The sequence below is a fragment of the Peromyscus maniculatus genome, chromosome 13 (genome assembly GCF_049852395.1).
Source record: "Peromyscus maniculatus bairdii isolate BWxNUB_F1_BW_parent chromosome 13, HU_Pman_BW_mat_3.1, whole genome shotgun sequence".
Taxonomy (NCBI): domain Eukaryota; kingdom Metazoa; phylum Chordata; class Mammalia; order Rodentia; family Cricetidae; genus Peromyscus; species Peromyscus maniculatus.
The window spans coordinates 4,138,176-4,150,797 of NC_134864.1; the positions used below are offsets into that span (position 1 = coordinate 4,138,176).

The 12,622-nt window shown below is 45.5% G+C and overlaps 1 protein-coding gene and 3 non-coding genes across 4 annotated transcripts; all 4 read right to left on the reverse strand.

Moving 5' to 3' along the window:
* Nucleotides 1-2,755: 2,755 nt before the first annotated feature.
* Nucleotides 2,756-11,974, reverse strand: Ncl (nucleolin). Its single transcript, XM_076549493.1, has 14 exons — nucleotides 11,691-11,974; nucleotides 10,582-10,698; nucleotides 8,424-8,916; nucleotides 8,018-8,203; nucleotides 7,826-7,912; nucleotides 7,494-7,635; nucleotides 6,971-7,095; nucleotides 6,010-6,133; nucleotides 5,290-5,444; nucleotides 4,649-4,772; nucleotides 4,323-4,456; nucleotides 3,731-3,857; nucleotides 3,154-3,377; nucleotides 2,756-3,048 (listed from the first exon to the last, which is right to left on the reverse strand). The coding sequence occupies exons 1-14, from the start codon at nucleotides 11,706-11,708 to the stop codon at nucleotides 2,966-2,968; spliced, it is 2,139 nt and encodes a 712-aa protein (XP_076405608.1). The 5' UTR covers nucleotides 11,709-11,974; the 3' UTR covers nucleotides 2,756-2,965.
* LOC121826570 (small nucleolar RNA SNORA75) lies at nucleotides 3,535-3,671 on the reverse strand. Its single transcript, XR_006068831.1, has one exon. It is a non-coding gene; the product is annotated as a small nucleolar RNA SNORA75 (small nucleolar RNA).
* On the reverse strand, nucleotides 4,134-4,213 carry LOC121822205 (small nucleolar RNA SNORD20). The gene has a single exon (XR_006063213.1). It is a non-coding gene; the product is annotated as a small nucleolar RNA SNORD20 (small nucleolar RNA).
* On the reverse strand, nucleotides 7,709-7,778 carry LOC121826571 (small nucleolar RNA SNORD82). The gene has a single exon (XR_006068832.1). It is a non-coding gene; the product is annotated as a small nucleolar RNA SNORD82 (small nucleolar RNA).
* Nucleotides 11,975-12,622: the final 648 nt, after the last annotated feature.

Below are 12,622 nucleotides of genomic sequence, written 5' to 3' on the forward strand. Positions count from 1 at the left end.
GGCCAGACACCAATGCACATATGAAAAAGCACAAGTAGCCAGGCAGTGGCAGCACATGCCTTTAATTGTGAGGCAGAGCCAGGCATATCTCTGTGAGCTCGAGGCCTGCCTGGTTTACAGAGCGAGATCCAGGACAGGCACCAAAACTACAGAGAAACCCTGTCTTTGAAAAGCCAAAAAAAAAAAAAAAAAAAAAAAAAAAAAAGTACAAGTAAGGACTTCAATCATTGTAGATGTTTAGGAATTTTGCAGGAAAGATAAAGATATTAAATGACAAAACAGGGTTTTTGTCAACTGGGAACTATTAAAAGCCTAGAAAAAGAGATACTCCAGGGGCTAGAAAGATGGTTCATCTGTTAGGAGTTCAGAGAACCCAAGTTTGATTCCCAGCCTGGGCTACAGAGTGAGTTCCAGGACAGGCTCCAAAGCTACAGAGAAACCCTGGGGGGGGGGGGGGGGGAAGACAGGGGACGGGACGACATGACACAGGCAAAACACCCATACACATAAAATCCAACTTTTTAAAAATTAAAATAAAGACCTAAAAGGCCTAGCAGAAGAATCAGATCAATAGAAAGTATCCAAATTAATGTTCAAAGAAAAAAAAAGATGGGGAAAAACTAGCCTCAATGATAGTATCAGATTAACTTAACATATAAGTCCAGGGGTAGAGAATGAATGTGACTGAAAGACATTTGAAAAATAATGGCTGAATTCGATAAGAACCTAAGGATTGAGTGTGGTTGTACACTTGTAATCTCACCAGTTGGATCTGAAGCAAGATTTCAATTTCAAAGACAATCAGGGTTACATCATAAAACCCTATTCAAAACTATAGACTCCCAAAATAAATGTAGAATTGGTTTACTGAGAGGATTAAAAGGATTAATAAGAGGTCTCAAGCCCTTTTTTTTGAGACAGGGTTTCTGTGTAATGGAACTCAGTTTGTAGACCAGGCTGGCTCACAAAGATTTACCTACCTCTGCTGGGATTAAAAGTGTGTGCCATCACAGCCTGACCTTTTTGACATTAAAAAACATATATACATATATAATATCATGGAGTTGGGCAAGGTGCTACACACCTTTAACCCCAGCACTCTAAGCCAGAGGTAGGCAGATCTGGGACTTTGAGCCCAGCCTGGTCTACATAGTAAGTTCCACAACAGGCCAGGGTACAAAGAGACCCTGTATCAAAAGTAGATGGTGGCCTTGGAGATCTATCACTAGGTAGCTGATGACCAAGAATCCTGGTGGCATGCATCTTTAATCCCGACATTACTATAGCCAGAAACAACCCAACCTAGCCTTGAGTATGCCATCCATAAGAAACAAGAGGCTGCTTTCAAAACAAGGTGAAAAGAATTGGTAAAGTAATCTTCTGACCGCACACATATGGAATTAACCCACCAGGAAAGGTGGTGTATGCCTTTATCCCAGCACTTGGGAGGTAGAGGCAGGTAGGTGGATGGCAGAACAGCCAGAACTAGAGAATCCCAGTCTCAAAAAACAGAAAGATGCTACACCTAGGAGGAAAACTTCTAAACCTCAGGTATGTTTTCCTTCCCTTCCCACCTCAGCCTAGATTCAAAGAGTTTCAGGCAGGTAAACTGCAATCTGGTAGACTTGGCAACCTCCAGTCACTAGCATTCTTAGATAGGAAACAAGCCACCCCACTAGTGTGAAAAACAGATGAGAAACATGGTATCTGCCTGGCTTCCCTCCACGCACTCCTCCCTCAGTTTTCATGTGTACTTATATTGCCACCTGCTGGAAGAATGAGAGAAAGGAGGGTCAACCATTTCCTAAAGGGAGCTTACTAATCTTCTGAAATGGCTGCAAGTCCCTCCAATTCAAGAATGGAGGTACCCAACTGCAAACCAGTTTTGATGACACTACAGGGTAATGATCCTGCATCCTTAACTCCATAAAAAACAAAAAAACACTTGTCTGCCCTATTAGCACCAGAGTCGACTGCCCCCCCCCAAGGGTCTCTGAATAGCCCTGGCTATCCTGGAACTCACTCTGTACAGTATAGATTTACCTGCCTTTGCCTCCTGTTCCTCCATCAGTTCTACCATTTCTAGTTCCCTCCCCTTAAGCTGCTTTAGCTACAAGACATTAACTGTTCTTTTAAACTAGGATGCTAGCACAGTCAAGGGTTCCCCTCCCCCCAAAAAATGCTCCATACAAATCCAGTGCCTGTGCCACCCTAATTATTTTTCTAGATGGGAAAGGCTCTAACCTCTAAATCGCCTGAGTGCCATACCACATACCCAGCCAGATAGGTATATTAACACATCCTTGATGGATCACTGGGAAAAGTACAGGCCAAGGGCCATATACTTCTAAATATATTTGATGGAGCCTCTTTCCCTTAGCTAAACAAACTTCCTGTTAGGTCATTGGTTGTCCTGGAACTCAAGTGCTGGGATTCAAATTACATACCACACAAGCTCTTATGGTTTTACTTTTACTGCCGTTTTAGCACTGATCCATGTGCTCCTTACCAACCACTATCCAGCACACCCATCTAGGTGCAAATGCAGTGTCTTCAACAAACCTTCCAGATCAGAAACATAATGACGATTCTGTGCCCCCCCCCAACTAATTTCCACATTTGTAGCTGGGATTCTTGAAAGCAGAAGGAACACACTTTGAATTCCCACTGGTCAGAATCTGAACAGCAGAGTTGGTCTTGACGAGCTCTTAAGCATCATTCCAAAAGGGAGTTTTAGGAAGTATAAGTCTGGCACCAGAGTTTAGGACTTTTAATTTGTCCTAAAGTCACTGAAGCAAAAAACATGATAAACATTCTTTTACAACCCCCAACGCAAAAAAAAAATTGTAGGAAAAAAAAATCTTTTGAAATGTCCTTTAAAAGGCTCTGTCATTTAACAGGTAACAGTGTAAAACCCCAGAGTCCTTTCTTTAAAATGAATCGGGAAAGATTGGGATGGAAGGAACTATTCAAACTTCGTCTTCTTTCCTTGTGGCTTGAAGTCTCCCCCTCCTCCTCCTCCTCTGCCACCTCGGAAGCCTCCTCGACCTATAGGAAGGCAAAACATCATGAATGGGTGGTAAAATACTGGGAAGTGACCTCCCCACCTGAATGGTTAGGACACAAGGTTAGGAATCAGAGGTTCCAGCTTACCTCCAAAGCCTCCCCGGCCTCTGCCACCAAATCCGCCTCTTCCTCCTCTGCCACCACCTCGGCCTCCGAAACCTCCTCTACCTCCACCTCGGCCACCAAAGCCACCTTCACCCTTAGGTTTGGCCCAGTCCAAGGTAACTTTGTTCCCATCAATTTCTCCATCTTCCATGGCCTCCTTGGCAGCTTTGGCATCTTCCTCACTATTGAAGTCTACAAAGCCAAACCTACAGCACAGAATAAAAACCACCCACTTTAAAGCAAGCACATACATACACAAGAACCAAGTCATTCACAGAGTGATTATACAGAAAGCACTCTTACTATAGATCAAGAAAGACCCAAATGTAGTAAAAATCCTGGTTGGTCTGAGTTTAGATCTCAGAATGTCTCACACAACAGCCAAATATACCTCTGTTTATAAAAACAGAAGCTAAGTGCTAGTTCTGTGAACTTTCTCTTCTTCTCGTGCGAATCCATAATCTGCCACCAGCCGACAGAAAGGAGCTCAATGAGAAGATACTGCAGAGCGAAGCTGTCCATGCAGAACACACCAAAGAAAAGCAGCATTATGTCCTACCCTTTAGAGGAACCAGTTTCCCGATCAGTGACTATTCTTGCACGAACAGAGCCCTCAAATGATTCTTTTAATGTTTCTTCAGTGGTATCCTCAGACAGACCTTTGACAAACAGAGTTTTGGATGGCTCTGGAAGAGAAAAATGTTTTACAGGCTTTCACTATGTAGCCTTGACTGGCCTAGAACTCAGATCCATACATAAATTCATGTAATGCCACATTCAGCTGAAATAGATTTTCAGTGACACCGATTTTGTAAAATGTATAGAATACTTGTTTTTACCGGAAAAAGCAATCAATTGCAGGTAAGTAAAGGTAAAGAGACTATACTAGATGAGACATATCAAGTTATACAAGAATCCAGATGCCAATCAAATCCCAAAGTTGCTGCTTTGAGCTGACACAGCTGGATCAGAACTTGACTATCTAGAGGAATTTTCTTGAGATTTCATCAATTATTTCTCAGGTAATCAGTCATCATATCCAGTTGTCATTTACTCAACAGCAACTTAAAGAAGCCAGTCCCATGTTAGCACGGACACATACAAGTTCAATAAGCCAACCCCAGGCACACCATGCCACCAAAAGGACTTACGACTTCTTGCATTAGGTGATCCCCTGGGTCCTTGTAACTCCAGTCTGATTGTTCTGCCCTCAATTTCCATTTTATTACAGGAGTTTAAAGCTTCTTTAGCATCTTCAAATGAAGCAAATTCTATAAATGCATACCTGAGGATTGAAAGTCACTACTCAGAATAAAGCTTACAAACACACAGCACCAATGCTATTGTATTTACTGTCATTTGCATACAGAACAAGTCCAGTTCTTCCGCTTACTGGATAGAGTTGCATAGGTTTATCCTTACTAGAGCTGTAAGAATGTCCAGCTCACATCCAGCAACATAAAAGTAATTGTTTTACCCTTTAGATTTGCCTTGTGGGTTCTGGGGCACTTTGATAAAAGTTGCTTTCTCAAATACTTCCTGAAGAGTTTCTTCTGTTGCACTGTAGGAAAGGTTACTTAAAACCAAAGTTTTTGATTCACCTATAAGTACAAAGAAATCACATTATTAGCAAGGCTTGTTCAAGTAAGCCTGTTTAAAAGCACTCTGACAAGTGGGCCCTGGTGGACTGCATAACAGGCTTGTTTCCAACCTACCCCATAAAAGATCCCATGTTCTAAGAAACAATGGCACTTCAGCTATAGGCTGAATCCTAAGAAACACCACTCTTGATTCAAATGACTCAATCCTCAGTAGACTGAGCATCCATCATACACAGTAATGCTTTCCTTGCTCCTTTCATTTTCAGTCTTACTAGATGACTGCTCTACATCGTCCTAGAATATTATTTCTAAAATATATATAGTTTAAGCCATTTAAAGTATAAACATACCCAATAAAGAAAGCTGTAATTCCATGTTCCAATGGAAAGGATTTCAAATAGCTTTCATGTTAGCATTATGAACAAAAGGTAAATTAATTCTGGCTAATCATAAAGTATTTCAAGTATAAAGACACGACCTTCTAAACCCCAATGTAGAATAAACCCCTTTAGCTTACCACTCCAAGTGCTATTCTTTCCAGCTCTTTCTTGCCTCTGTCCCTTCTCCCCAGTGTAGTAGAGTGAAACAGATCGCCCATCAATTTCTGCCCCCTGCTTTTCTTCCAAGTTTTTCTCTGCATCAGCTTCAGATTTAAATTCAATATAAGCAATCCTGCAAGAGATAGAGTACAAGCAGATCCAGTTATTCACTTAATAAGAAACGCATGAGGCAAATGTTATTCAACAGTGTTACCATGTAACCTTACATATATTAACCACTTACAATCATGTGTACACTCAAATTACTGACACAACTTTTCCTGTTCTTTTTCACATATTAGTTCATCTTTAAAAATCATCCTTTAAACTCAAGTGGACTATTCCAAAAAGCCACAGTAATGTTAAACTCCCTACATTTTTCTCATAAAATAGGGAAGGTTAGTTAGTACTGGTGCTAGCAGGAGCCTGAGGCAAAAGAGAATGCTGATTTGGATATTTGGATGCAGGCTAGCCTATAACAGTGATCACAGCTTCAAAACCAATCAGCTGGGCTTGATGCCACTCCTTTAATCACAGCACCTAGAAGGTGGAGGCTAGAAGACCAGGTCAGTCTCTGGCTACAAGTCTGAGGCCGTATGAACTGCATGAGACCCTGTAGGAGAGGGGAAGGTAACACTCAACTATCAACCTAAATACCTTTTTGTTAATAAAGCTCAATATTCAGACACAAAACATACCCTTTACTCTTCCCATCCTGGCTAACCAATCTGATCTCCAGGGCATCTTCAAACACTTCTTTTAATTCATCCTCAGTGATGTTGAAAGAAAGGTTCTTTGCTAAAAGTGTTCTTGCAGCTCGAACTAGATTAAAAGAAATTCAAGTATATCATTTAGCAAGTTACAAGAGAATAAAGCAAATAGCTCCTATAAAGGACAAGGTTCTACACAAAGAATGAAGGGATAAGGGATGGAGAGTTGGCTCAATGGCTAAGAGCACTTTGCAGGAAGGACCCATGTTTAATTCTTAGCACTCACACCAGGCAAAGATGCCCTCCCTCTACATATATAGAAACATGCAGGGGAAAGAAAAAAAAGAACCAACCCTACCCAATACATTTAACATGTGCTAATACAGAAAAGAGCAAAGGCACAAGGGTAATTAGGAGCCCAATACAGTTTAATAAAAGAACCTTGTTTACCCAATCCCATTGCTAATGAAAGTCGAATCTCATGACTGAAAGACCTCTAAGTACCAATCTAAAAATTTTTGAGCAATGACATTAACAAAGATAGAGGATGACATCTGACCCATTAGCCTGTCAAAATGCAAGCCCACTAAAAACACTGTATAAAGTTCCCCACAGTTACATGTATTAAGGTGTATATGAATGGTTTATTTTGATTTAGCTCCCATCTCTAAGATATCAAGAATATGGATTACTCCACACTCCTATTAATAGTAGTCTGATTATCTAGTGAGCTTTCAGGACTGTCAAAGACCAAGACCCTCTCGTTCAGAAAACCTAAAAGACTATATTCCCTTTTCGAATTCATAAAGTAGAAGGCAGCTGTATGTACACCCCAAGAATTGAACTTGTCACGACTTCTCATATGCACCTTACCCATGTCAATCTCATCAGTTCACCAGGGAGAAGGGTCAAAGTATACCTCCTAAGTCAACCAGACCCTTTTACGTACCTTTCTTACTATCTCTTCCTTTTGGTTTTTCAAGTTTAATTTCATTGCCAAACACTTTTAAACCAGTGAGCTCCAAGGCCTTTTCTAGATCTTCAGCAGACTCAAAGTCCACATAACCAAATTTCCTGAAAGATGAAAAGGACACGATTACAGGTATTAGAGGAATTTAGCTCATCTTCATCTCCCAAAGAACCAAGTATATGTACCAAGACACAACAGCACATCTACTTAAATTTCTTCATTTACCACACTGTAATTGACAGTACTAGGTGGAAGAGGATTTGCTAAGTACTTCTAGCTAAAAACATTCACCATGACTATTCAGATCCAAATTTTTAAACTTCCTGTTATTTGACATAACATCAAGTCAAATATTGAAATTTCCAGTTTGCAGGTTCCATGATTTGATGACTTATTAGATGTCTAATCTTTATTAAATTACACTTACACACACATTCCCCTGGGATGGAAGATTAAAAAAAGTGCTAGCTAATTCACATGTAATAGTTAAAGAAAAACTTACCTATTTGTACCAGTTCTGACATCCACAACAGCAAGATCATTTTTAGCAAAAAGTTCACTAATGGCAACTTTTAATTCAGCAACAGACTTGTTTGGATTAAGGTTTCCAATGAATAGATTGAAAGGTGTAGTTGATTCTGAGCCTGCAGAGAAAACAAAATTTCAGGTCACTTAGAAGCTTACTACATATAATTTTCGGCATAAAACTTTCATGAAGCACATCAGCATATTGAATGTCAACACTAGGTTTCAGTATTAAGTCCCTTTGTCATTCATCACTTGTGCTATAGCTACTTTTATCTCCTCTCATGTCCAGAAATTTTAAAGGGTTACCTTCCACTTTCTGTTTCTTGGCTTCAGGAACTTCTTTCTGTTTGGTCATTTCCTTCTTCCGTTTTCCAGGTGCCGCTTTAACAGGCTCTGCATAAGATTTTTAGTGTCATTCATGAGTAGGCAGACATTTAAAGCACTTCCATTAAAAAAAAATTACTGAGGTCAGTGTACTTTTGAATTTAATTTGATTACCTTCCTCTTCTTCCTCTTCCTCATCTTCTTCCTCCTCTTCATCATCGTCGTCATCCTCATCATCTTCATCCTCTTCATCATCGTCATCCTCCTCTTCAGCCACTTTCTTGGCTTTCACAGGAACAACTTTTGCAGGAGCTTTCTTTCCTTTAGCAGGTGTGATCTCCATAGCTTCTTCTTCCGAGTCTGAAAGAAAGATAGCTCAGCAAGCAAGGCATTTGCTGTCAATCCAGGTAACATGAATCCTACACACATTACAAAAAAAAAAAAATCTTAGAAAGAAAATGAAATCCTGACAACATGCTAAGTTATGGAAATCTAATCATGAAGCAGTCAGGGGACGTACACGCAGTGTTGTCTGCAAAACTTCTTAGCACTAACTACCTGCAAACAGAAATCCACTTACCATCTTCGTCTTCCTCTTCATCGTCATCTTCCTCATCCTCATCTTCATCCTCATCCTCTGAGGCCGGAGCAGCAGCAGCTACTTTAGATGGTTTCACTCCTTTCACTACTGGTGGCTCAAATTCATCCTCTTCCTCATCATCTTCATCTTCATCACTGTCATCCTCATCATCGTCGTCGTCTTCATCCTCATCACTGTCTTCCTTCTTGGCATTCTTACCATTCTTAGCACCCTTGGCTGGAGTGATAGCTCCCTTCTTACCAGGGGTTGCTACCAATGCTTTTGCTTGTGTGGCTCCCTTCTTACCAGGTGTAGCAACTGCTTTAGCTGGTGTAACTGCCTTCTTGGCTGGTGTGGCTGCTGCCTTTTTGCCAGGGGTAGCAGCAGCTTTCTTAGCTGGTGTGGGAACGGCAACCTTTTTTGTTTGTGAAACAACTACCTTCTTTGCTGGAGTTGTGGTAGCCTTCTTGCCTTTTTTCTGAGGGATTACAACCTTTAAAAGCAAACAGATCATAAGACTTCCCAATATCCAATGCCATATTAAGATACTGACACTAACTTTGAGCTCAAGAACACTGGCATTAGATACGTGTTAAACCCTGGAGTCACAGGACTGGAGAGATGGCTCAGCAGGTAAGAGCACTTGTTACTCTAGTGAGGACCCTAGGTCAGTTCTCAGCATCCACATGATGGCTCTAACTCTAGTTCCAGGAGATCCAAGAACATTCTTCTGCCCTGAGGGCACCAGGCATGCTTAGCACACTCACACACAAACAGATAAACACATAAAAATAAATCTTAGCCAGGTAGGTGGTTTATCCCAGCACTGAGGAGGAAGAGGCGGAGGCAGGCAGATCTGTTAGTTTGAGGCCAGCCTGGCCTATAGACTTCCAGGATAGGAGAGAAGGCTCCAGAGAAACCCTGTCTTTAAAACCAAAAAATAAATAAATCTTAAACCTTGGAGTCAGAGTACATGGCTTTCTATATGCTTACAAACACCCAAGTTTAAGAAACCCTCATAAATGAAACTGGCCTCCAACTCCACTCCTACACCTCAGCCTTAAGTACTAGAGTCACAGCAAAGAAATATCTATTTTACTTTCATTTAAAAAAAAAAAATCCCACCCAAACCACATTTCCTTTGGTCATTACTAATACAGCTCTTCTAAACAAGAAATATGAGCATAATCATTTTATAGCCCAAGCTTGCCTGAAATTCAAGAATATCCCTACTCCTGCCTCCTGAATGAAATGTCCATGTCTTTCAATGAACCAACAGTAACAGTGTACCAGATTTAGCAAACTGGTAAATGTTAGCCTTCCATCCGTATCAGATGTATTTTATACATTGAGTGCATATAGTTCATACAATAGGCTGAAGCTTAGTGTTTGGGGCCAGCATGCATGATGGAATTCTGGGAATGATAGATAAATCTTGCTTGGAGAACAAGAATTAAAAAGTCACCCTCCCATCTAAATAGTGCTCAGTTTAAGTCCCTTAAAAACAGAAAAAATAAACCCATATACATAAGATAAATATGTCTTTGCTAGGAGACCCTGACTCCAAATCTCATGTAAAATAAAAGTCCTGGGTTTCTAAGTAATTTTTCTGTCATTAGCTGCAGTGGCTAATGCCTTTATTCGGAAGAATCTGAGGCCAGCCTGGTCTAAATCAAATTGAGTTCTAGGACTGCCAGGGTCATGTGGAGACTCCGATTAAAAAAAAAAATTTTTTTTTCGTGTCATAATGTCCTGCCAAAATGCATGAAGCCATGTTGACTGTGGACTGAATGAAAAATAACCTAGGATAAATCCCACCTTCCAAAAAAGGAGGGAAAATAACCCCACAAATTTGTGGGGAAATCTACTCCAATACAGCATATGAAACCTGACTGAAGAGTGAAATGGGGCATCCCTCCCAGATGTTAAACTCAATTAAATAGTCAAATGATTATCGATAGCAATAAAGAACTTGTCACTCAACCATTTACTACATATTAGAATACCGTATTTCTGATAAAGATATTCAATGCAGGGAGAAAAAATTTTTTTGAGAAAGTGTTTCTTTGTGGAGCCATGGCTGCCCTGGAACTCGGAGATCCTCCTGCCTCTGCCTCATCTTAAAAGGTTTAAGGCAATCTTTCAACTAGCTGTATACCTCTTCTCCACTGCTGTCATCTTCTTCATCTTCTGACATTTCTTCGTCTTCACTGTCTTCTTCCACCTCCTTTGGGGGAGGAGCCATTTTCTTGGATTCACCGTGGGTTTTGCCGGCCTACACAAGTGCACACAAAATCATGCCTCTACCCGATTGTTAGGCCATGCTGTGCTTTGCCATAATCTTTCCTAATGCCCACTGGGCTATACTGTTCAGGAGCACGAGCATGAAAGACATCATTTCGGCGCAAACTTTGCTGAGAACCACCTCTAGTTTGTCCTTCCTGCTCAGCCAACTTGACTCTTGACCATCAACTACCCACCCGCTTCGAAGGTCTACTAGTCATTGCACACTTCACGTTCTAGCCCCTTCTCCTGAATTCGACAGACAGGTCACCGTCTGAACCACCTGCCGAGGCGAGGGGTAGCCCGGAAGCCCCTTTTAGGAGGAGCATCTCCGCCCCGTAACTACTTCCGACCTGCTCGTCCAGGAGGCTCGCCACGTGGGGGCCCGGCAGGCACCACGCGCTCGCCCGGGGCCCACCACGTGTCGGCGCGCCCGTCACGGACCGACAGGGACGGCCGGGCTCCCCACGCGGGCCGACCCCGCTGCCCCCGTCCCCGCTGTCCCGGCGCTGCCTCACCCCGAGACGCGCCACACACGCGGGGCGCCCTCACCCACGTGGCGAGCCGCGCACCGGCGCACGTGCGGCAGGAGGCGGGGCCCGGGCGGCGCGGCCGCACGCGCTGGGTGCCATCTCCTCCCGGCGGGCCTGGCGCCCCCTCGCCGCTCCCGGGCCCTCCGCCCTCACCCCGTCCCCTACACACGCCCGGGACCCCCGCGGCGCGCGCACTCAACACCCACCCTCCCGGAACCGGCCGCGGCGCCTCTCACCACCGAGCCGGAGGCCAAACACCGCGAGACCTCCCGCCAGTCGCGCGAGACTTCCCTCAGCATGGCGCCCTCGAACGCGCCCGGGACTTGCGCGCAGGCCCTCCTGCTCCTCCTCCTCCTCCTCCCCTCAGCGCCGCGCCGCGCGCGCGCTCGCTCGCCCGCCCCTCGGAAAGCAGGCCCCGGGCTCCCGCGTCGGCGCGCGCCGGGCCGCTCACCTTGGCGAGCTTCACCATGATGGCGGGGTGGTGACGACGGCGCGTGCGGCGGAGGGAGCAGCTCAGGGGAGCCCAGGGGAGCCCGCGCGAACCCGGCGACGGCGACGGGGAGACTCCGGAGCACGTACGACCGACCGCCAGCAGCCGCTAGCGTCTGAGGCGAAAGACTGAGCCTGCCCAGTAATCGCCCCTGGAAAGGCGACGCCGCCGCCCTCGTGACCCCGCCTCCGCCAACCAGCGCTCGCGCCCGGCCCCGCGAGCCAACCGCGAGGCTCTCCCCGGCCGGCGGGGGCGGGGCCGGGGCGGCGGGGGCGGGGCCGGCGGGGCGGGGCGGGGCTGTGGCGGCGGGGGCGGGGCCCGGCGGCAGCGCCCGGGAGGCGGGACCAGTCCTGCGCAAGGCGGACGTTGACTGGCTGGTGTGCGGGTCCTTCCGGCGTTCCTTGGCGGCCCGCTCTCGCCGCGCCTGCGCGGTAGGACACGCGGGGTTTGGCGCGGCGAGCGAGCGCCCCGGGGGCGGCAGCGTGGCCCGCGCGCCCTCGGGTGCCCGGACGCTGCACGGGGCTCCAGGCTCGCGTGGCCGGGGGCACGCTCGGGACGTCCCCCGCTCTGCGGAAGCCTGCGCCCCACGGTGGACCTCGCTGCGGCCTAACGGGGTCGCCGCGCGTTCCCGCCGAGGAGCTGGAGGGCGCCGGAAGTTGAGGGCCCAGCGCCCACCTGGGCCCCTCCGGGCCCTCGCCCTGCCCTGGGTGCAGCGGGGAACCTTCCCTTGGCTGTAGTGGTGTCTAGGGCCGCCGTTCCCCCGAGATCTAATAAAGGCAGTTGCACGTGTGTGCGCGCGCGCGTGTGCAGTGCACAAACCGCTCACTTAGTGTCTGACTCGCGCGGTAGGTGTAACTCGTGATTGGGACGGGCTCGGAAGCCGAGTTCCCGGT